The sequence below is a fragment of the Nicotiana tomentosiformis genome, chromosome 8, assembly GCF_000390325.3.
Source record: "Nicotiana tomentosiformis chromosome 8, ASM39032v3, whole genome shotgun sequence".
Classification (NCBI taxonomy): Eukaryota; Viridiplantae; Streptophyta; class Magnoliopsida; order Solanales; family Solanaceae; genus Nicotiana; species Nicotiana tomentosiformis.
In genome coordinates, this window is record NC_090819.1 from 7,930,769 (window position 1) to 7,956,725 (window position 25,957).

The 25,957-nt window shown below is 41.1% G+C and overlaps 1 protein-coding gene across 1 annotated transcript; it reads right to left on the reverse strand.

Moving 5' to 3' along the window:
* Positions 1-586: 586 nt before the first annotated feature.
* LOC138897037 (uncharacterized) lies at positions 587-2,181 on the reverse strand. The gene is made up of 3 exons (XM_070182990.1): positions 1,774-2,181; positions 1,279-1,719; positions 587-955 (listed from the first exon to the last, which is right to left on the reverse strand). Exons 1-3 carry the CDS (start codon positions 2,179-2,181, stop codon positions 587-589), a joined length of 1,218 nt encoding a protein of 405 aa, XP_070039091.1.
* Between the last annotated feature and the right edge of the window lie 23,776 nt (positions 2,182-25,957).

Below are 25,957 nucleotides of genomic sequence, written 5' to 3' on the forward strand. Positions count from 1 at the left end.
CTCCTCACCGGGGCGTCTGTGCTCCTCCTCCTCACATGACCAAACCACCTAAGTCGCGCTTCATGGATCTTGTCCTCAATAGGAGCCACAACCACTTTGTCGCGAATAGCCTCATTTCTGATCCTATCTAACCTGGAGTGCCTGCACATCCATCTCAACATCCTCATCTCTGCTACCTTCATCTTCTGGACATGAGCGATCTTGAATGGCCAACACTCAGCCCCATACAACATCGTTGGTCTGACTATCACTCTGTAGAACTTACTCTTAAGTTTCGATGGCACCTTCTTGTCACACAAAATATCGGAAGCGAGTGTCCATTTCATCCATCCCGCCCCAATACGATGTGTGACATCTTTATCAATCTCCCCATCCCCCTGCATGATAGACTCAAGGTACTTAAAACTCCCTCTCCTAGGGATGACCTTCGAGTCTAGCGTCACCTCCCCTTCCCCTCCTTGAGTCTCGCCACTGAACTTACCCTTCAAGTATTCTGTCTTGGTCCTGCTCAACTTGAAACTTTTAGATTTCAGGGTATGCCTCCATACCTCTAATTTTGCGTTCACACCGTCTCGCGTCTCGTCAATCAATACAATATCATCTGCAAATAGCATACACCACGGCACCTCCCCTTGGATGTGGCGCTCAGTACATCCATCACCAAAGCAAACAAAAAAAGGCCGAGTACCGACCCCTGATGCAACTCCATCATCACCGGAAAATGGTTCGAGTCCCCACCCACAGTCCTCACTTGGATCTTTACTCCATCATACATGTCCTTAATCAACCTAACGTAGGCAACAAGTACACCTCTAGCCTCCAAACATCTCCACAAAACCTTCCTAGGAACTTTATCATACACCTTTTCCAAGTCGATGAACACCATAAGCAAGTCCTTCTTTCTCTCCCTATACTTCTCCATCAATCTTCTAACAAGGTTGATGGCATCTGTAGCCTAACGCCCCGGCATAAATCCAAATTGGTTCTCAGAAATAGACACACTCCTCCTCCTTACCCTTAGCTCTACCATTCTCTCCCAAACTTTCATAGTATGGCTAAACAGCTTGATACCCCGATAGTTATTGCAATTTTGGATATCACCCTTGTTCTTGTATACAGGAACCATCACGCTCCACCTCCACTCTTCGGGCATCTTCTTCGTTCTAAAAATGATATTAAATAACCTAGTGAGCCACTCCAAGCCTGCCCCGCACTCTTCCAAAACTCCACCGCAACGGTCGCTTTGCCCCTGCTCATCTTATGCATAGCCTCCTCAACTTCATCAACTCTAATCCGCCTACAATACCCAAAGTCACAACGACTCCCAGAGAGTTCCAAATCACCCATGACAATGCTCCTATCTCCCTCCTCGTTTAAGAAACTATGAAAGTATGTCTGCCATCTCGGACGGATAAGCTCCTCATCCAACAAAACTCTACCTTCTTCGTACTTGATGCACTTCACTTGGTCCAAGTCTCGCGCCTTCCTTTCTCTCGCCTTGGCTAACCTGAACAACCTCTTATCCCCACCTCGGCCCTCGACTTTCTCATACAAACAACTAAAAGATGCATTCTTGGCCGCCGTAACTGCTAACTTTGCCTCTTTCTTAGCCAACTTATAATGCTCCCTATTCGCCCTCTTTTCCTCCTCATTTACACTTTTCACTAGCTTCAGATACGTTGCTTTCTTGGTTTTCACTTTTTCTTGCACCTCTCCATTCTACCACCAGTCTCCCTTGTGACCACCAGAGTAACCCTTTGAGATCCCTAATACCTCTCTCGCAGCTTCCCTAATGCACTGTGCAGTCGTGGTCCACATAGCACTTGCATCCCTACTACTCCTCCAAGCCCCCATAATCACCAGCTTGACCCCTAACTCCTGCGCTTTAGCTTCTGTCAAGGCTCCCCACTTGATCCTATGTTGGCTATACATCGCCTTCTTCCTCCTCTTCCTCGTGATCTCAAGGTCCATGACCAGTAGCCTATGAAGGGTCGAGAGGTTCTCACTCGGGATGACCTTGTAATCCGTACAAAGACCTCTATCGGACTTCTTGCAGAGTAAATAATCAATCTGAGTCTCGGCCACCGAACTCCGAAAGGTGACCAAGTGCTCCCTCTTCTTCGGGAAACTCGAGTTTGCTATCACCAAATCAAATGCTCTAGCAAAGTCCAGCAAAGACATTCCTCCTCCGTTTCTATCTCCAAAACCAAAGCCACCATGCACATCATCATACCCCCCCAGACGTCGCTCCAATGTGGCCGTTGAAATCTCCTCCTATGAAAAGCTTCTCGGTATGCGGGATACCACGCACCATCTCATCCAAGTCCTCCCAGAAATGCCTCTTGACTTCCTCATCCAAGCTTGCTTGGGTACGTACGCACTGATTACATTCAAAGTAAAACCTCCAACAATTAGCTTAATAGTCATCAGCCTGTCATTCACCCTCCTAACCTCCACCACTAGTTTACAGAGGTCCTTATCAACTAAGATATCTACCCCATTCCTGCTCCCATCCTCCCAGAATACCAAACTTTGAGACTGTCCAATTTTGTCTATACTTGTAATTTAACTGTCCAATTTTTGTCCAGCTTTAGTTAGAGTTCGGTATTGCAATTATGGTAACAAATATAGAACCCTTTCAAAAAATTTTAAGTCGATGTATCAACTTTCAAGATAAATTGCTTACAACCTGAAGCCCGAAAAACTATAAAATCTACAACTATTGGTACGACACTATTATTGTATATATTACGTCTCTGTAACCAACACATACAATTACATGATAACAAACACAACCATTTGAACATTAATTTCGGTCATAATAACTAACTCCAAAAACGTTTGATATTCAAAATAAAACACACGACATTGAGTAACATTGATTCTAACAAACTGATTTGACAAGTCAACGATCAGTATAGTATAATCTCAATTCGATTGTCTTAATCTTATTCCTGTGATACCTTACAATTAAGCATGCTCGCATTCGGTGGCGGACCTAAGATTTTGTGCAAGCGGGTTCAATTTTAAAAATATATAAATTTAGTCGTAAAATAGTAATTGTCAAGTGGGTTCAAATAAAATATTTATGCAAAATTTAAACAACTTTAATCCTAATTTATACATATATATAGTATTATTTTTTTGTGAAGCGAATTCAGTTAAACCTGCTAGCCACTGCTTGGGTCCGCCACTGCTCGCATTCTTATGCCGGATCGAGAAAAGGGAAGAGAAAATAAGCAGTTGTTTTGAACTCAGTCAGGCCTAATATGAACAAAATAGTGACGAATGAAACAAAAAATTATGTGTCAATTAAGTTAAGAAACATATATAATTAAACAAAAATAAATATAACTAAAATACAAACTCAAGAAATTTCATTAAATTGAAAGTCTTTTTTTTTAGTTCTTTAAAATACCCAAAAAACTGCTCCTAAAAATCGTTTTCGTTATTTTTAAAAACTAGTAGTTGTACCTGCGCGATGTGCGGTCAATATTAAAAAATATTAATTAACTTAATTTGTGATTGGGCTTGTTTGAAAATATTAGATCGTATTGCTTTAATAAATTTTAATTATCATCTTATTTGTCAATACGACATACCCAATAATAAAATCTTTATTAAATTAAAGGGACTTATATAGTCATTGAATAACTTTTTTGTTATGTATTTTTCTGTCACGGCCCAAAATTCAAATGTCGTGATGGCGCCTATCTCAATACTAAGCAAGCCGCTAACCTCAATAAAACACTATAATCTTTTAAGTTTGAAAACATAATATTTGAATTTAATAGAAAATCCCACAAATACTGATATAAATACACTTCCAAAATCTGGTGTCACTGAGTATATGAGCATCTAAATGATAACATAGTCTGACTAATAAAATAATGTCTGAAAATATAGAACAGTACAAACAACTGAAAGGAAAGAGAGTCAAGGTCTGCGGACTCCAAGAAGCTACCTCGATAGTCTCTAACAGATGAAACTCCGAAATCTAGCAACCGCCGTATCTGGAAGTATCTGGATCTGCACACGAAATGCAGAGTGTAGTATGAGTACAACCAACCCCATGTACTCAATAAGTAACAAGACTAACCTTTGTGCTGAAAGTAGTGACGAGCTCAACATGTACAGTCCAATATAGAAATAACAGTACAAAAATGTAGGCATGCTTCCAAGTTCAACAGTTAAACTCAGTACAAGTAAAATAGATCAATCCTGAATGATATGAGGAATATGACATCTCTATAGCTACATGCCAATGTGCATGCTGTATGTGATGCACCTCAGTGGAAGCCTCGTGTAATCACAATATCAAAATACTCAATCACTCAGTACTGTATATGGCCAATCCAGCCTAGGGAAGATTCATCCCGTATATATACACATCAATTGACAATCAGCCAATCAGTACTATATAAGGCCAATCCAGCCCTGGGGAAGATCCATCCCCAGATATAAATGATTCGGACAAGATCCATATCCAGGGAAGATCCATCCCTCAATATAAATGAACCGCGCTCACTGTGGGGGGTACAAACTCCGGAGGGGATCCTTCAGCCCAAGCGCTATAATAGCCAGATCCAAGCATAAATAAATAAAATATGCTGCGGCGTGCAACCCGTTCCTATAAATATCACTCAAAATCTCTAGTATCTCGGACTCTCAATAACATGAAAATCAACCCGACATGATGATATGATGTATCAATGAATGACAACAAAGACTGATATATGATATAAAAATGATGGATGTGACTGAGTACGAAATTGCAAATTTAGACAAGCAATTCAATAGCAATAAGACCTCTGTGGGTCCCAAAATATCGGCACGTAGCCTAAATATGATCTTTAACATGAGTCTCAGCTCAATTTCCTCTAACACGTGGAGGATATATGGGTAATGACATGATTATTTGATTATGCAACTCTACGGAATCAAATAAGTCACAATTTCTATAGTGCACGCCCACACGCCCGTCACCTAGCATGTGCGTCACCTCCAAACAATTCATATAACACGAAATTCTGGGATTCATACCCTTAGAACCAAGTTTAGAAGTGTTACTTACCTCAAACCGTGTAAGTTCTTTATTCCAATATGCCTTTGCCTCACGAATCAGCCTCTGAACGCCTCGAATCTAGTCACAATTAATTTTATACAGTCAACACAAATAGTAGGAATCAATTCCATATGAAAATACTAATTTTCCAAAAAAATCCGAAATTCAATTCAAAAATCGTCAGTGGGACCCACATCTTGGAACCCAACAACAGTTTCGAAATATGAACGCCCATTCAACCACGAGTCCAACCATACCAAATTTACCAAATTCCGACATCAACTCGACCTCCAAATCTCAAATCTTATTTTCAAATCCCTAGGCCCAATTTCTCGAATTACACCTCAAAAATACGTAATCTAATCGGAATACTCAATGATAATTCAATAATATTGACTAACAATGATCATAAGTGACTTACCTCAAGTTTTTCCGTGAATTCCCTCTGAAATATCGCCCAAAACCGTGCTTGAAAGGTCGAAAATGACAAAAATGCCGGAACCCCTCTGTTTTATAATCTGTCTAGTGCTTTTGCACCTGCGGACACTTAACCATATCTGCAGTTCTGCTTCTGCGGAGAATCCATCGCATCTGCGGTGTTTGCCAAGGTTGGCCTTCCTCCGCTTCTGCGGTCGCCTTCCCGCTTCTGCGGACTCTCTTCTGCGAGAAGCAATCAGCTTCTGCGATCACGTGCACATCTGCGACCCCTCGTCCGCATCTACGATCATGCAGGTGCGGAATTTTCCCTCGCACCTGTGGCCACTTCTCACCTCCCCCTTATCCGCTTCTGCGCTGCCATGCTCGTGTGATGACCCGATAAGTCATCTTTAAATTTAACATTTAATTCTATGCTCCGAGACCTCGAATAGCACCATTTAGAATTTCTCGACTTGCGTGCGCAATTCGTATATTTTTCCAAAAAGCTTTTATGTGAAAATTGATAAAAATGTGAAATAGTGCTTTAAAACTCACTTATGTCGACTTCGATCAATATTTTAAGCAAACGGACCCGGATCAGTATTTTGACTGCCCCGGTAGGTCCGTATCATAATTTGGGACTTGGGCGTATGTCCGAAATTGAATTTGGAGGTTCCTAACTTTAGTTATCGCCATTTATTGAAAATTAGAAGTTTGAAGGCTTTAAGATTTCAAAGTTTGACCACAAATTGACTTTTATTGATATCGGGCTCGGATTTCGATTCCGAAAGTTGGAATAGCTCTGTTATTCCATTTGGGACTTACATGCAAAAATTTTGGTCATTCCAGACTGTTTTGACGTGTTTCGGCGCGCGTTTTAGAATTGAAATTTTCATAAATTCATGTGCAAAGGTCCAAATATGCCCTTGTACTATAGGAAATTGAGCACATTTGCCCTTCGTTAATACTTTAGCTCAAATATGCCCTTACCGTCATATAGTTGGTCCATATATGCCCTTAGAGTTACACAGTTGGCCCATATATACTCTTTTCGAAACAGAATTCACCCAAACTAGTTAGCTCTTTCTTTAATTGTATTAAAGTGTATTACAAACACTATTTCCTTTTTATTAGTGCTTTTTTTCCTTTACCTTTCTCTTTTCTTTCTTCTTTTTTCTTTTCTTCTCTTTTTTTTCCTTTTTCTTTATCCCTTATCCGTTTCCTCCATTACTGATGTCTTCTCCATTTTCGTCATCAATTTCACTTGACAAAACTCATGAATTCCAATTACTAAGAAAATTCTCCCATAAGGTAATCAAGTTCCAATTTCACCGGCCCTCTAAATAAATAAAATTAAATTATTCCAAAAATTATGGTTTAAACTTTAAAATAATAAAAACATCTCAACCTTTAACAATATTCAAAAGACCAAAATATTTAAATTATTTCCAGAAAGATAATTTAATGATTAAAAGCCTAGAGTTCAAGTTGTAGTGTTATAAATTTGAGCTGTTAGTCTTTTTTCAGCTGGACATTTTCTATTTTTTTTTTATTAACTATGTAAATTAGGGTGTACATGTAACAAGCTGGTTCGAGTTTTTTCAAAATAAAAAAAATTAATTATATCGGTTTGGATTGTTCGATTTTGTTGGATTTTTGAATTTTTTGTTACATAAATATTATTTCAATCTTACTTTGTTAAATTTTTTAGAACTAAATATATGTTCAATAAAAATTAAAAAATTGAAAAACACATGATCTATAAAAATATTCTTATGGGAGAAGTTTCTTAGTAATTGAAATTTATGAGTTTTGTCAAGTGAAATTGGTGATGAAAATTGAGAAGACATCAGTAATGGAGGAAATCGGATAAGGGACAAAGAAAAATGAAAAAAAAAGAGAAGAAAAGAAAAAAGAAGAAAGAAAAGAGAAAGGTAAAGAAAAAAAAGTACTAATAAAAAGGAAATAGTGTTTGTAATACACTTTAATACAATTAACGAAAGAGCTAATTAGTTTGAGTGGATTCCGTTTCGAAAAGAGCATATATGGGCAAACTGTGTAACTCTAAGGGAATATATGAACCAACTATGTGACGGTAAGGGCATATTTGAGCTAAAGTATTAACGAAGGACAAATGTGCTCAATTTCATATAGTATAAGGGTATATTTAGACCTTTTCCGTAAATTTATTAAGTTCGAATCGAGGTGCGAATTGTAGTTTTGACGTTGTTCGACGTGATTTGAGACCCCGAGTAGGTCCGTATGATTTTTTTGGACTTGTTTGTATATTTGGTGGAGGTCACGGGGGCCTCGGGTGAGTTTCAGATGGTTAACGGATCAAAATTTGGACTTAAGAAAAAATCTAAAATTTTGGCCTTCTGGTGCAATCGCACCCGCAAAATTTTTGACCGCAGGTGCAAGCTCGCAGAAAAGCTTGATCCATCGCAGATGCGGAGCGGAAGAAGGGCAGCCACTGATCGCAGAAGCAGGCAGGTGGACCGCAGAAGCGGGTCGCACCTGCGGGTGATCGATCGCAGAAGCGGAAGGCGAGAGGTAAGGCTTCTTCGCAGAAGCGGACAACTCCTCCGCAGAAGCGAGTCCGCAGAAGAAAACTCTTATCCGCAGAAGAGAGCCAGCTCGCAGAAGCGACAGCCATCCTCGCATATGCGAGACTGCAGATGCGGCCAAGTGCACCGCAGAAGCGAAAATCCCTGGATAGAATAAAATCGAAGGAGTCCGAGACTTTTCTCATTTTTGGACTTCAAACACACGGTTTAGGGCAATTTTCGGAGGGATTTCACCGAAATTCTTGAGGTAAGTCACTTGTGGTTATTGTTAGTCAATAATATTAAATTATCATTGAGTATTCCGATTAAATTACGTGTTTCTGAGGTGAAATTCAAAGATTTGGGCCTAGTGATTTGAAAATATGATTTGGGGATTTGAAGGCTGAGTTGATGTCGGAATTTGATAAAATTTGTATGGTTGGACTCGTGGTTGAATGGGCATTCACATTGTATAATTTTTGTCGAGTTTCTAGATGTGGGCCCTACTATTGATTTTTGAATTGAATTTCGGATTTTAATTGGAAAATTTAGTATTTTCATATAGAATTGGTTTCTTTAATTCGTGTTGAGTGTATTGAATTGTTTGTGACTAGATTCGAGGCATTCAGACACCAATTCATGAGGCAAAGGTTTATTGGAATCTTGAGTTGGTTGTAACGCGAGGCAAGTGTCGTGGTTAACATTGACTTGAGGGAATATGACTTGTTTGTCTATTTATTACGTGATTTAATGTGCGGGTACAATATATATGTGAGGTGACGAGTACTTATACATTGTGGTTGAGTCAAAGCAAGCGAGTGAAATTTGTTCATTGTGAATAATTGCCTATTTAATTAAGATATTTCTGCTTAAGTTTATTATTGTTTATCTGATCATTTTTCATGAAATTATTGCTAATTTAATTATTATTGAATATTTTGGAAGGTGAGGTCGGTATTCTAGTATTGAATTGATTGATAAGTATAGATCCCCACATTTAAATACTCTTCCGAATTTATATTATTATTTTTATGGTAAGAAAGAGTGTAAAAGCACGAAGGGTGATGTCGTTCCATTTATACTATTTATATTATTATTGTCATGGTGAGGAAGAGTGTAAAAGCACGAAGGGTGATGCTGTGCCATTTTTACATTATTATTTATTGATTTATATAGTGAGGAAGAGAGTCAAAGCAGGAAGGGTGATGCCGTGTCATTTAAATTATCTATTCATCATACTGTGACAAGAAAGAGAGTTAAAGCACGAAGGGTGATATCGTGCCATTCATAATATTTATTTATCATTTCATGGGAAGGATAAGAGTAAAAGCACGAAGGGTGGTGTCGTGCCTTTTTTATATTTTAGCTACCTATTTTGTTGTTGGTGAATTATTTGGCTGCTACGTGACACTCCCCTGGTTGAAATTTTTATACCATTTTCCTTCACATGTTCCTTCCCAAATTTGTAAAATTTGTTAATTACGGTGTTCAATATTGCTTCGTATATGTATATACTTGCACATGTTGTTTACGTATGTGTCTTGTCATAGCCTCGTCACTACTTCGTTGAGGTTAAACTCGACACTTACGGAGTACATGAGACCGGTTATACTCATACTACACTCTGGACTTCTTGTGCAAATTTTGGAGTTTGTCCCAGCGGCGTACCATAGACTTTCTCGGATTCAGCTACCCAGGGGAGACTTGAGGTATAACTGCATATCATCCGCAGTTCTGAAGTCCCGTTCTACTTTATCTTGGCTGTGTATTATCTTTCAAACAACTTGAATTTTATTCAGACCTTTGTTTGTATCATTATAGTAGCTCGTGCACTTGTGACACCAGATTCGGGAATGTATTTGGATGATTCGGTTGTTATGGTCTTCCGCACTTTATTTCAATAATTGACTTCTGTTTAATTTGGTTCGCTTAAAAATGGTTAAAATTATTGTAACGTTGGCTTGCCTAGCAAGTGAAATGTTAGGCGCCATCACGGTATCGAAGGTGGGAATTTTGGGTCGTGATAAGTTGGTATGAGAGCACTAGGTTACTGAGGTCTCACGAATCACGGGCAAGCTTAGTAGAGTCTAAAGGACCGGTACAGAGACGTTTGTACTTATCTTCCAGAGGCTATGAAGTTTAGGAACAATATAACTTCTTTCTTATTCTGTCATGCGATTTTATTCTATCATCGATGATTGAACCATTCTATTCTTGTTCTCTCGCAAATGGCGAGAACACGAAATACATCTACCACCGGACAGGAGCCAGAGCCCCCGGTGGCAACTATGACCAGGGGTAGAGGCTGAGGTAGAGCTTAGTCTAGAGCTCGAGCAGGAACACCTATTGTAGAATCTCAAGTGGATTTGGAAGCGGAGGTTCCAGCTCAGACTGTACCTGTTGGACCAGTCCAGGTCCCGGAAGGATTCATAGCTACTCTAGTGCTTTAGGATGCTCTAGTCCATTTGGTAAGCCTTAGGGAGGGTGTGGCTCAGAATGGTATATTTCCAGTGGCACCAACCATCTCACAGGCTGGGGGAGGAGTGCAGACTCCTACTACTCCCGCTCCGGAGCAGATGGCTCCCCAGTATCAGGCTCCAGCAGCCTCGCTAATTAGGGTAATTCAGCCGGTGGTTGTAGAACATGCCGGTGATAGGCCTGCCATGTCTTCTGAGGAATTATTGAGGTTGGACAAGTTTACTAAGCTCTTTCCAGTTCACTTCAGTGGTGCAGCTTCTGAGGACCCGTAGGATTATCTTGACCACTTCCATGAGGTGCTGCGGAACATGGGTATAGTCAAGACCAATGGGGTGGAGTTTGCTGTGTTTCGGATGATGGGTTCCGTCAAGAGGTGGTGGAGAGATTATATGTTTACCAGACGAGCTGGGTTCCCTGCACTTACTTGGGATCAGTTCTCTCAGCTATTTCTAGAGAAGTACCTTCCTGTCACAGTGAGAGAGGATTACCGCAGGCAGTTTGAGCGTCTCCAGTAGGGCAGTATGACTGTTACTCAGTACGAGACTTGTTTTGTGGATCTAGCCCACTATGCTACTATCTTGCTCCCTACTGAGAGGGAGAGGGTGAGGAGATTCATTTAGGGACTCACTTACCTTATCAGGCTTCAGATGGCCAAGGAGACTGGAAGTGATATTTCCTTTCAGGCGGCTGCAAATGTTGCTTGACGGATAGAGATGGTTCTTACTCAGGAAAGGGGACTGGTGTCTGATAAGAGACCTCGACAGTTTGGTGGGTTTAGTGGTGCCTCATCTGGAGGCAGGGGTAATTTTGGTAGGGGCCATCCTCCCAGGCCATTTCAGTCAGCACTCCAGGCATCTCATGGTGTTTCAGAGAGCCGTGGTCCTATGGTGTCTCATCCTGACCAGTTAGCTTACAGTGCACCACCGGCTTCTATTAGTGCACCTCCGATCTAGAGTCATCAGAGTGGTTATCCAGGTCGACATGGCCAGTCCCAGGGTAAGCAGTCACAATAACTGAGGGCTTGTTATACTTGTGGGGACCTTAGGCACGTTGCTAGATTTTGCCCAGGTATCGGGGCAGCATGTATCACCAGGGTTCTCGTGCTATGATTTCAGCACCAATTGTTCCGTCACCCGCCCAACCAGCTATGGGCAGGGGTCAGACAATTAGAGGTGGAGGTCAGGTCGTTAGAGGTGGAGGCCAGCCAGTTAGAGGCCGTCCCAGAGATGTAGCTCCGGGTGGTGGGGCCTAGCCCCGATTTTATGCTTTTCCAGCTAGGCCTGAGGCGGAGTCGTCTGATGCCGTGATCACATGTATTGTTCTAGTTTGCCATAGAGATGCTTCAGTTGTATTTGATCCGGGATCTACTTATTTCTATGTGTCCTCCTATTTTGCTTCATATATAGTTGTGCCTTGTGATTCTCTGAGTGCTTCTGTGTGTGTCTCCACACTAGTGGGAGATTTTGTTGTGGTAGATCATGTCGATCGTTCGTGTGTGGTTACTATTGGAAGCCTTGAGATGGATAGGAATGGACAGGAATGTCGATCGTTGTCCAAGATGATCGTTCGCTAGTCTTCTACTTCTTGATCATCGTGTGTGGTAGATCATGTCGATCGTTCGTGTGTGGTTACTATTACAAAAGAGATAACCCTACTGGTAGAATGGACAGGAATCTTCTACTTCTTGATATGGTAGATTTTGATGTCATCTTGGGTATGGATTGACTGTCACCTTATCGTGCTATATTGGATTGTCACGCCAAAATGATGACCTTAGCCTTGTCGGGGTTGCCTCAATTAGAGTGGAAAGGGATTCCTGTCCATTCTACCAGTAGGGTTATCTCTTTTGTAAAGGCTCGATGTATGGTCGAGAAGGGCTGTCTAGCTTATTTGGCTCATATTCTCGATTCTAGTGCGGATGTTCCTTCTATGGATTAAGTCCCAGTTGTCCGTGAGTTTCTAGATGTATTTCTTGTAGATTTGCCGGGGATGCCTCCCGATAGAGATATTGACTTCTGTATTGATTTCTATTCCACCATACCGTATAGCCCCGCTGGTGCTTAAGGAATTGAAGGAGCAGATACAAGACTTACTTGACCAGGGATTCATTAGACCTAGCGTTTTGCCCTGGGGTGCACCAGTGCTATTTGTAAAGAAGAAAGATGGTTCAATGTGGATGTGTATAGATTATCGGCAGTTGAACAAGGCTACTATCAAGAACAAGTATCCGTTGCCAAGAATTGATGACTTATTTGATCAGCTTCAGGGTACCAAGGTGTTTTCAAAGATCTATTTGAGGTCTGATTACCATTAGTTGAAGATTAGGGCATCCGATGTCCCTAAGATAGCTTTTAGGACTCGGTACGGGCACTACGAATTTCTAGTGATGTCATTTGGGCTAACAAATGCCCCAGCAACATTTATGGATTTGATGAACCGGGTATTCAAGCCCTATTTGAATTCTTTTGTGGTTGTATTCATTGATGATATCTTGATTTACTCCAGCAGTCAAGAGGAGCATGAATAACATCTTCAGATTGTGCTTTAGACTTTGAAGAATAATCAGTTATATGCCAAATTTTCAAAATGCGAATTTTGGTTAGACTCAGTTGCCTTTTTGAGGCATGTTGTATCGACAGAAGGCACAAAAGTGGATCCTAAGAAGATTGAGGCAGTTCAGAATTGGCCTAGACCTACTTCAGCTACAGAGATCCGGAGTTTCCTAGATTTGGCAGGTTATTATTGCCGGTTTGTGGAGGGGTTTTCATCCAAAGCATTCCCACTGACCAAATTAACCCAGAAGGGTGCCCCATTCAGATGGTCAGATGAGTGTGAGTTGAGCTTTCAGAAGCTCAAGACTGCTTTGACTACGGCTCCAGTGTTGGTATTGCCTACAGGTTCAGGATCTTATACGGTATATTATTATGCATCTCGCATTGGGCTTGGTGCAGTATTAATGCAAGATGATAGAGTGATTGCATATGCTTCGGGGCAGTTGAAAGTTCATGAGAAGAATTACCCTGTTCATGACTTAGAATTGGCAGCCATTGTTTATGCGCTGAAAATTTGGAGGCATTACCTTTACAGTGTCTCGTGTGAGGTATTTACTGATCATCGTAGCCTACAATATCTGTTCAAACAAAAAGATCTCAATTTGGGGCAGAGAAGATGGTTGGTGATATTGAAAGACTATGATATCACCATTTTGTATCACCCCGGAAAGGCCAATGGGGTGGCCGATACTTTGAGTAGAAAGGCTATGAGTATGGGCAGCCTTGCGTATATTCCGGTGAGTGAAAGGCCATTGCCGCAGATATTCAGACTTTGTCCAATCAGTTCGTGAGGTTAGATGTTTCGAAGTCCAGTCGGGTTCTAGCTTGCACAGTCGCTCGGTCTTCCTTGTATGAGCGTATCAGAGAGCGATAATATGATGATTCTCATTTGCTTGTCCTTAAGGACATGGTGCGGCACGGTGGTGCCAAACATGTTGCTGTGGGGAAAGATAGAATTCTACGAATGCAGGGTCGTATTGGTGTGCCTAATGTGGATGGGCTTCGTGAATTAATTCTTGAGGAGGCCCACAGTTCCCGGTATTCTATTCATCCGGGTGCCGCCAAAATGTATCAAGATTTGTGGCAACATTATTGGTGGAGTAGAATGAAGAAAGATATAGTTGCATATGTAGCTCGGTATTTAAATTGTCAGCAAGTCAAGTACGAGCATCAGAGACCTGGTGGTTTGCTTCAAAAGTTAGAAATACCTGAGTGGAAGTGGGAGCGTATCACTATGAATTTTGTTGTTGGGCTTCCACAGACTCAGAGAAAGTTTGACGCTGTATCGGTCATTGTGGACAGGATGACCAAGTCAGCACATTTCATTCTAGTAGCAGTTACCTATTCTTCAGAGCGGTTAGCAGAGATTTACATCTGCGAGATTGTCCGCCTTCACGGTGTACCCGTGTCTATCATTTCTGATTGAGGTACACAGTTTACCTCGCACTTCTAGAGGGCTGTACAACGTGAGTTAGGCATGCGGGTTGAGTTGAGTACAACATTTCATCCTCAGACGGACAGACAATCCGAGCGCACTATTCAAATATTGGAAGACATGCTTCGCGCTTGTGTTATGGATTTCAGAGTTTCTTGGGATCGAATCTTGCCGCTGGTGGAGTTTGCCTATAATAATAGCTACCTGTCGAGCATTTAGATGGCTCCGTATGGAGCATTATACGGGAGGCGATGCCGTTCGCTAGTTGGTTGGTTTGAACCAGGAGAGGCTCGATTGTTGGGTACCGATTTGGTACAAGATGCCTTGGATAAGGTCAAGATTATTCAGGATCGACTTCACACAGCTCAGTCTAGGCAAAAGAGTTATGCCGACCGTAAAGTTCGTGATGTTGCATTTATGGCTGGAGAAAGAGTATTGCTCCGGATTTCACCTATGAAGAGTGTAATGAGGTTCGGAAAGAAGGGCAAGTTAAGCCCAAGGTATATCAGACCCTTTGAAATTCTTGAAAGGGTGGGTGAAGTAGCGTACAGGCTTGCACTACCACCTAGTTTATCAGCAGTTCATCCGGTGTTCCATGTGTCTATGCTCCGAAAATATCATGGTGATCCGTCCCATGTGTTAGATTTCAGCTCAGTCCAATTGGACAAGGATTTGACTTATGAGAAGGAGCCGATAGCTATTCTAGGCCGGCAGGTCCGACAATTGAGGTCTATGAGTTATCCATCAGTTTGAGTATAATGGAGAGGTCAGCCAGTTGAAGCATCTACCTGGGAGTCCGAGTCGGACATGTGGAGTATATATACACACATTTTCACTAGCCCAGGTACTTTTCTAATTCCGTCCGAGGACGAACGTTTGTTTTAGAGGTGGAGAATGTGATGACCCGATAAGTCATCTTTAAATTTAACACTCAATTCTATGCTCCGAGACCTTGAATAGAACCATTTAGTATTCCTCGACTTACGCGCGCATTCCGTATATTTTTTCAGAAAGCTTTTATGTGAAAAATTGATAAAAATGTAAAATAGTGCTTTAAAACTCACTAAAGTTGACTTTGGTCAATATTTTGAGCAAACAGACCTAAATCGGTATTTTGACGGTCCCGACAGGTCCGTATCGTAATTTGGGACTTGGGCGTATGCCTGGAATTTAATTTAGAAGTCCCTAGCTTGAGTTATCGCCAATTATTGAAAATTAGAAGTTTGAAGGCTTTAAGATTTCAAAGTTTCACCACAAATTGACTTTTATTGATATCGGGCTCTGATTTCGATTCCAAAAGTTGGAATAACTCCATTATGTCGTTTGGGACTTACATGCAAAAATTTAGGCCATTTCGGACTGTTTTGACGTGTTTCGGCGCGAGTTTTAGAATTGAAATTTTCATAAATTCATTAAGTTCGAATCGAAGTGCGAATTGTAGTTTTGACGTTGTTCGATGTGATTTGGGACCCCGAGTAGGTCTGTATGATGTTTTAGGACTTGTTGGTATATTTGGTAGAGGTCTCGGGGACCTCGGGTGAGTTTCAGATGGTTAACAGATCAAAATTTGGACTTAAGGAAAAATCTGAAATTTTGGCCTTCTAGTGAAATCATACTTGTGGATTTTTGACCGCAGGTGCAAGCTCGTAGAAGCGTTTGATCCATCGAAGATGCGGAGCGGAGGAAGGGCAGCCACTGATCGCAAAAACGGGTAGGTGGACTGCAGAAACGGGTCGCACCTATGGGTGATCGATCGCAGAAGCGGAAGGCGAGAGGGAAGGCTTCTTCGCAGAAGCGGACAGCTCCTCCGCAGAAGCGAGCCAGCCCATAGAACTGACAGTCATCCTCGCATCTGCGAGACCGCAGATGCGGCCAAGTGCACCGCAGAAGCGAAAATCCCTAGACAGAATAAAATCAAAGGAGTCCAAGACTTTTCTCATTTTTGGACTTCAAACATACGGTTTAGGGCGATTTTCGGAGGGATTTCACAGGAATTCTTGAGGTAAGTTACTTGTGATTATTGTTAGTCAATAATATTGAATAATCATTGAGTATTCCGATTAGATTACGTGTTTCTGAGGTAAAATTCAGGGATTTGGGCCTAGGGATTTGAAAATATGATTTGGGAATTTGAAGGCCGAGTTGATGTCGGAATTTGATAAAATTTATATGGTTGGACTCGTGGTTGAATGGCCATTCACATTTTGTAACTTTTGTTGAGTTTCGAGACATGGCCCCCACTGTTGATTTTTGAATTGAATTTTGGATTTTAATTGGAAAATTTAGTATTTTCATATAGAATTGGTTTCTATAATTAGTGTTGAGTATATTGAATTGTTTGTCACTCGATTTGAGGCATTCATACACCAATTCGCGAGGCAAAGGTTTATTGAAATCTTGAGTTGGTTGAAACGCGAGGTAAGTGTCGTGGTTAACCTTGACTTGAGGGAATAAGACTTGTTTGTCTATTTATTACGTGATTTAATGTGCGGGTACAATGTATATGTGAGGTGACGAGTACTTAAGCGTTGTGGTTGAGTCAAAGCATGCAGGTGGAATTTGTTCATTGTGAATAATTGCCTATTTAATTAAGATATTTCTGCTTAAGTTTATTATAGTTTATCTGATCATTTTTCATGAAATTATTGCTAATTTAATTATTGTTGAATATTTTGGAAGGTGAGGTCGGTATTCTAGTATTGAATTGATTGATAAGTATAGATCCCCACATTTAAATACTCTTCCGAATTTATATTATCATTTTTATGGTAAGGAAGAGTGTAAAAACACGAAGGGTGATGCCGTGCCATTTATACTATTTATATTATTATTGTCATGGCGAGAAAGAGTATAAAAGCATGAAGGGTGATGTCGTGCCATTTTCACATTATTATTTATTGATTTATAATATGAGGAAGAGAGTCAAAGCACGAAGGGTGATGCCGTGCTATTTAAATTATCTATTCATCATACTGTGACAAGAAAGAGTGTTAAAGTATGAAGGGTGATGCCGTGACATTCATATTATTTATTTATCATTTCATGGGAAGGATAAGAGTAAAAGCACGAAGGGTGGTGCCGTGCCATTTTTATATTTCAGCTACCTATTTTGTTGTTGGTGAATTATTTGGCTGCTACGTGACACTCCCCTGGCTGAAATTTTTATACCATTTCCCTTCACATGTTCCCTCCCAAATTTCTAAAATTTGTTAATTACGGTGTTCAATATTGCTTCGCATATGTATATACTTGCACATGTTGTTTACGTATGTGTCTTGTCATAGCCTCGTTACTGCTTCGTCGAGGTTAAGCTCGACACTTACGGAGTACATGGAGCCGGTTATACTCATACTACACTCTGGACTTCTTGTGTAGATTTTGGAGTTGGTCCCAGCAGTGTACCATAGACTTGCTCGGATTCAGCTACCCAGAGGAGACTTAAGGTATAACTGCACAACGTCCGCAGTTCTGAAGTCCCCTTTTACTTTATCTTGGATGTGTATTGCCTTTCAATCAACTTGAATTTTATTCAGACCTTTGTTTGTATTATTCTAGTAGTTCGTGCACTTGTTACACCAGATTCAGGAATGTATTTGGATGATTGGGTTGTTATGGTCTTCCACACTTTATTTCAGTAACTGACTTTCGTTTAATTTGATTTGTTTAAAAACGGTTAAGATTATTCTAACGTTGGCTTGCCTAGCAAGTGAAATGTTGGGCACCATCATGGTATCAAAGGTGGGAATTTTGGGTCGTGACAGCTCGCTTCTGCGAGCTCGCACCTGCGAGCAAACTTTCGCAGGTGCGACTTCACCAGAAGGCCAAAATTTTCAGATTTTTCCTTAAGTCCAAATTTGATTCGTTAACCATCCGAAACTCACCCGAGGCCCCCCGATACCTCAATCAAATATACCAATAAGTCCTAAAATATCATACGAACTTAGTCAAGGCCTTAAATCACATCAAACAACGCTAAAAACACGAATCACACTCCAATTCAAGCTTAATGAAACTAAGAAATTCCAACTTCTACATTCGATGGCGAAACCTATCAAATCAAGTCCGATTGACCTCAACTTTTGTACACAAGTCCTAAATGACATAACAAACCTATGAAAATTTTCAGAACTGATTTCAATCCCGATATCAAAAAGTCAACTCCCCGGTCAAACTTCTAAACTTAAACTTCCTATTTTTGCCATTTCAAGCCTAATTTAATTACGGGTTTCCAAATAATTTTCCGGACACACTCTTAAGTCCAAACTCACCATACGGAGCTATTGGAATCATCAAAACTCTATTTTGGAGTCGTTTACACATAAGTCAATATCCGGTCAACCTTTTCAAATTAAGCTTTAAACCTTAGAACTAAGTGTTCCAATTCATTCCGAAACCTTACCGGACACGAACCAACTACCCCCACAAGTCGCATAACAATTGTAAAGCACAGAATGAGCAGAGAATGGGGGAATGAGGCTATAATACTCAAAATGACCGGCCGGGTCATTACATTCTCCCCCTCTTAAACAAACGTTCGTCCTTAAACGGGTTTAGAATTATACCTGGAGCCTCAAATAGGTATGGATATTTGCTCCGCATCTCCCGCTCAGTGTCCCAAGTAGCTTCTCCGACTGGCTAGCCTCTCTACTGCACATTCATTGAAGCTATGTTCTTTGATCTCAACTTTCGAATTTGCCGGTCCAAAATGGCCACCGGCTCCACATCATAAGTCAAATTACCATCCAACTGCACTGTACTGAAATCCAAAATATGAGACGGATCTCCGACATACTTCCGTAGCATCGATACATGAAACACTGGGTGCACACCCGAGGTACTAGGCGGCAATGCAAGTTCATAAGCCACCTCTCCAATCTTCTTAAGTATTTCAAAAGGCCTAATATACCTAGGACTCAACTTTCCCTTCTTCCAAAATTTCATAACACCCTTCAAAGGCGAAACTCGGAGTAGTACCTTCTCTCATACAATGTAAGAAACACCACGAACCTTCCAATCGACATAACTCTTCTGTCTGGACTGCGCCGTGCGAAGTCGATCCTAAATCAATTTAACATTTTCCAAAGCATCCTGAACTAAATCAGTACCCAATAGCCTAGCCTCACCCGGCTCAAATCAACCCACCAGAGACCGACACCGTCTCCCATATAAAGCCTCATACAGAGCCATATGAATGCTTGATTGGTAGCTGTTATTATAGGCAAACTCTGCAAGTGGAAGAAACTGATCCCAAGAACCCCTGAAATCTATAACACAAGCACGTAGCATATCTTCTAATATCTGAATAGTGCGCTCGGACTGTCCGTCCGTCTGAGGGTGAAATGATGTACTCAACTGTATCTGTGTACCTAATTCTCACTGCACTGCTCTCCAAAACTGTGATGTATACTGCGTGCCCCGATCTGAAATGATGGACACTGGCACACCATGAAGGCAAACAATCTCGCAGATATAAATCTAAGCCAAGTAAGTAGTCCAACCTGGAATAAAATGCGCGGACTTGATCAACCGATCCACAATTACCCAAACAACATCAAACTTCCTCAAAGTCTGTGGGAGTCCAATTACGAAGTCCATGGTAATACACTCCCACTTCCACTCCGGAATTTCAAGTCTCTGAAGCAATCCATCGGGTCTATGATGCTCGTACTTCACCTATTGACAATTTAAACACTGGGCTACAAACCCAACTATATCTTTCTTCATCCTTCTCCACCAATAATGTTGCCTCAAGTCCTGGTACTTCTTAGCAGCACCCGGATGAATGAAATACCGCGAACTGTGGGCTTCTTCAAGAATCAACTCAGGCAACCCATCTATATTTGGCACACAAATTCGACTCTGCATCCTCAACATCCCATCATCTCCAATAGAAAACTTCTTTGGAATCGCCGTGCTGAACTGTGTCCTTCAGGACAAGCAAATGGGGATCATCATACTGGCTCTCTCTGATGCAGTCATATAAAGAAGACCGAGAAACCACACAAGCTAGAACCCGACTGGGCTCCGAAATATCTAATCTCACGAACTAGTTAGCCAAGGCCTGAACATCAACTGCAAGAGGCCTCTCACCAACAGGAATGAATGCAAGGCTACCCATACTCACCGCCTTTCTACTCAAGGCATCGACCACCACATTGGCCTTCTCGGGATGATGCAAAATAGTAATATCATAGTCCTTTAGCAGATCCAACCATCTCTGCTGCCTCAAATTTAGATCCTTCTGTTTGAACAAGTGCTGGAGACTCCGATGATCTGTAAATACCTCGCAAGACACACCATAGAGATAATGCCTCCAAATCTTTAGTGCATGAACAATAGGTGCCAGCTCTAAATCATGAACATGGTAGTTTTTTTCATGTGGCTTCAACTGGCACGAAGCATAAGCAATCACTCTACCCTCCTGTACTAAGACACAACCCAATACCGATCCGAGAAGCATCACAATACACTGTATAAGAGCCTGAAGCTGAAGGCAAAACTAGAACTGGAGCTGTGGTCAAGGAAGTCTTAAGCTTCTGAAAGCTCTCTTCACTATCATCCGACCACCTGAATGAGGCACCTTTTTAGGTCAATTTAGTCATAGGTGCCGCAATAGACGAGAAGCCCTCCACAAAGCGACGATAATAACTGGCATAGCCAAGAAAACTTCGAATCTCAGTAGCTGAAGATGGCCTGAGCCAACTCTGAACTGCCTCTATTTTCTTCAGATCCACCTTAATTCCCTCACTGGATAAGAATGACACCGAATTAAGCCAGAACTCATACTTAGAGAGTTTGGCATAAAGTTTCTCCTCCATCAGCCTCTATAGTACAATACTCAAATATTGTGCATGTTCCTCCTGGCTACGTGAGAACACCAGGATATCATTAATAAATACTACGACAAACAAATCAAGATACGGATGGAATACAATATTACTCAAGTGCATAAATGATGCCAGGGCATTGGTCAGGCCAAAAGACATCACGAGAAATTCATAGTGACCATAACGGGTCCTAAATGCTGTCTTAAGAATTTTTGAATCCCGAATCTTCAACTGATGATACCCAGACCTCAAATCAATTTTGGAGAGCACCCTCGCTCCCTGAAGCTGGTCAAACAAATCATCAATACGTGGCAAAGGATACTTGTTCTTGATTGTAACTTTGTTCAACTGCCTGTAGTCGATGCACATCCGCATAATACCATCTTTCTTTTTCACAAATAGAACTGGCGCACCCCAAGGCAACACACTAGGACTAATAAACCCCTTATCAAGAAGTTCCTGAAGTTTTTCTTTCAATTCTTTCAACTCAGCTGGTGCCATACGATACGGAGGAATAAAAATGGGCTGAGTACCCGGCAACAAGTTAATACCAAAGTCAATATCCCTGTCGGGTGGCATACCCGACAGGTATGCAGGAAATATATCCGGAAAATCTCGCACTACCGGTACACAGTCAATAGTAGAAGTGTCTGCATCAATATCTCTCACAAAGACCAAATATGACAAACACCCTTTCCCAACCATTCGTTGGGCCTTTAAGTAAGAAATTACTCTGTTGGGAACATAATCTAGAGAACCTCTCCATTCGATCCTCGGCAACCCCGGCATCGCCAATGTCACGCTTTTAGCGTGACAATCCATAATAACATGACATGGAGACAACCAATCCATACCCAAGATTACATCGAAATTAACAATACTAAGCAATAAGAGATTAACTCTAGTCTCCAGTCCTCCAATAGTTACCACACACGACCGATTCCAAAAAGTCAACAAAAGTCAATGCGGGACTCGCCTCTCGGAACCCAACATAATTTTTACGAAATCCGAACACCCATTCCGATATGAGTTCAACCATACCAATTTTATTGAATTCCAATAACAACTCAACCTCCAAATCTTAAATTTAAACCAAGAGGGTTTTCTAAAATTTTTAACTTAATTCACCCATTAAATGATGGATTCAAAGACATAATCATGGAAATTAATCAAAACTGGATAAAAATCACTTACCCCAAACACCCACGCAAGAATCTCTCCAAAAATCGCCTTCTACCGAGCTCCCAATTTGATTTTTATGTTATGAACTCAAAACCACCATTTTGAAACTTTTAATTCTGCCCAGAAGTGCCTTCATCGCGTTCGCGACCATGGCTTTGCGTTCGCGAAGCACAAAAATGTGCTGCCAAGATTCCTTCTTTGCGTTCGCGATATCCTCATCGCGTTCGCGCTGCCTTCCGACCTCTGCCCTTCGCATTCGCGAGACACGAGTCACATTCGCGAAGGCTTAACGCTAGGTAGGCCCCCAAATCCCCTTCCTCTTCACGTTCGCGTCTGCCCACTCGCATTCGCGTAGGCTTTCCTCAACTCCTTTCTTCGCGTTCGCGTCTTCTTCATCGCATTCGCGATGGGCAAAATCCCAGCCGTCCAAAATCCTTCTTCGCAAACGCGTTAAGCCCTTCGCGTTCGCGAAGAACAATACCAGATATCAGTTCCAGCAGTTGCAAAATGAGAAAAATTGATCTGAAACCATCCCGGAACTCACCCAAGCCCCCCGGGACCTCAACCAAACATACCATCAAGTACTAAAACATCATACGAACTTAGTCGAGCCTTCAAATCAGCTCAAACAACTCTAAAACCACGAATCATACTCCAATTCAAGCCTAATGGACTTTAAAATTTCAAATTCTATATCTTATGCCGAAACACATCAAATCACTCCGGAATGACTTCAAATTTTGCACACAAGTCATAATTGACATAACGAAACTATTCCAATTTCCAGAATCGGATTCCAGCCCCGATATGAAAAATTCAACCCCCCGGTCAAACTTTCCAAAAATTTATCTTTCGCCATTTCACGCCTAATTCCACTACAGACCTCCAAATAATTTTTTGGACACGCTCCTAAGTCCATAATCACCATACGGAGCTATTGACATCATCAAAATTCCATTCCGGAGTCGTTTGCTCAAAATTCAACTCTCTGGTCAACTATTTCTATTTAAGCTTCTAAATAAGGATTGTTCTTTTAATTTAATTCTGAATCTTCAATAAATCAAACTCGACCACACCCGCGGGTCATAATACATATTGCGAAGCTACTCGAGACCTTAAGTCACTGAACGGGGTATTGATTCTTAAAACGACAAGTCGGGTCGTTACATTCTTCACCTTTTAAACAAACGTTCGTCCTCGAGCGTGCTAAGAGTTATTCCGAGGTTACCAAATTGATGATTTTACTTTTACACATATACTTACGGTTGATCCCACGTTACAATATTTGAGATAAGCCCGACAACACCGTCTCATTTGAGATTATTCTTTTATCCATATTTGTGAACTTTAAGACCAATTTCTTACACTCTAAGCATTTTCAAAAGGCCTGATTTTCACAATAACGAACGGTTTTAGTCTCAACTGGCTATAACAACTCGTGCCTACGCACACATCAGCTTTCTTGATAGTGTTGGAGTACTTAAAATTTTTTCTGGGGTGTTACATTTTCCCCTGCTTAGGATCATTTGCCCTCAAACACATAACATATCTCTTCTTTTGCAAATCTTAATCCCCCAAATTTTACTAACTCCCAATTTTTTCAGAAATTTTGGCAGAGTCTCCCCCGTAATTGGGCCTATCCACCTGTTATAGTAACACCAAAACAACTCCTAACAACATATCCACAACCTAACAAAATACCACAATGTATATATCAATAACACTAATCTTAGCATTACAAGCACTGAATTATCATAATGATATTAGGACATGAAGCACATCATATGTATGTCCATCATCACATTTATGGTCTTAATAGTTATTCATAATCGATTACAACATCGCCAATTAACCTCATATTAACCAAAACCTCGTTTCGAGTTTTCACAACACTGATAGATAAATGTGAGGCATGAAGACCTCATAACTATTTACCCGACTTAACGGGTCACATTTTAACGCCACCTGGGCACTCACCTAGTAGGCTAAAACTCAATAATTACAGCACAATTATGGCATAGAAACACATAAAGGAATTGTCACATAAGCCTATTAGGCATAACTCCCTATTAGTACTATAGTACAAATTAAACTCCACAAAGGGAGAATTTAAACTCATAAATATTTCACCACAAGGATCTCTTTCTTATATAACTTTCACTGCGGCTTGTAGCCCGATTTAAATATTTCACATCATATAAAAATGCGAGGATCTCGTCCTCAACTCCAAATCATAATTATTTTGCACATTGTGCCAACTGAAATTTCAATTTCCTTTCTTTCTTCTTTTCAATAAATTTCGTAAATATTTTTCATAACACATAATGAACCCTCATACCGGTAGGGCATGTAATTCATAAAATTGGAATCAATTATTCCGAAACACATCAAACCCACTATAATGAATAATAAAATTATTTTTGGACTTATAGCCCTCAATGGTGCCCAAAAATAAAAATGACAGACACAGCTCATATCTTCAAATCTCCCAACAGGGATAAACATATATGTGGGTCACAAAATTATGAAGTTTTGTAATGACACTATCTGGTGTATCGGCCTCAGCCAAATCATAGCGATTATATCAACGGGTCGGGCCTCCACCTCTTAGGCGCCCTCTACCCGCCTGTACTCCACCCCTAACTGGCTGTGCACGTGGGGTAGTAGCTACACTGGGGTCCATAGTCTGAGTATTCTGATAAGATCCACCCCTCCCAAGTCTGGGACAATCTCTCATAATGTACCTAGTATCACCACACTCATAACAGCCCCTCTAAGGTTGCGACTACTCGTACTAAGTCTATGCCGGATAACTGGAATAACCACTGTAATAATCTCGTGTCGGTGGTGCGCTATAAGAACTTACTGGAGAACTTCGAGTAATCTGATGTGCGGACTGGGCTGGCCGACTGCTTGAGCCTCTGCTATAATGGGTCCTAGCTGAAGAGTAAAATCCACTGAACCCTTCAGAGCTTCGAGAACTTTTGGCCTCCATAGACTCACTTTCCTCGCCTAGAACACCCTCAATCTTCCTCGTAATCTCTACTACTTATTGAAATGGAGTATCAATTTGCAATTCTCGAGCCATGCATATTTTAATATCATAATCGAGCCCCTCAATGAATTTGTGGACCCGCTCTCTGACTGTAGGAACCAGGATAGGTGCATGACGGGCTAACTTACTGAATTTGATAGCATATTCTGATACTGTCATAGTGCCCTGACGCAACCGTTCAAACTCTATGTGCCACGCATCTCGGAGAGTCTGGGGAACAAACTCTTTCAAGAACATTTTCGAAAATTGAGCCCAAGTTGGTAGTGTTGCATCGGCTGGTCTACCTTCTTCATAGATTTGCCACCATTGATACGCTGTACCTGACAGTTGAAATGTAGTAAAGGCAACTCCGCTCACTTCCACAATACCCATGTTGCGGAGAATACAGTGAAAATTTTCT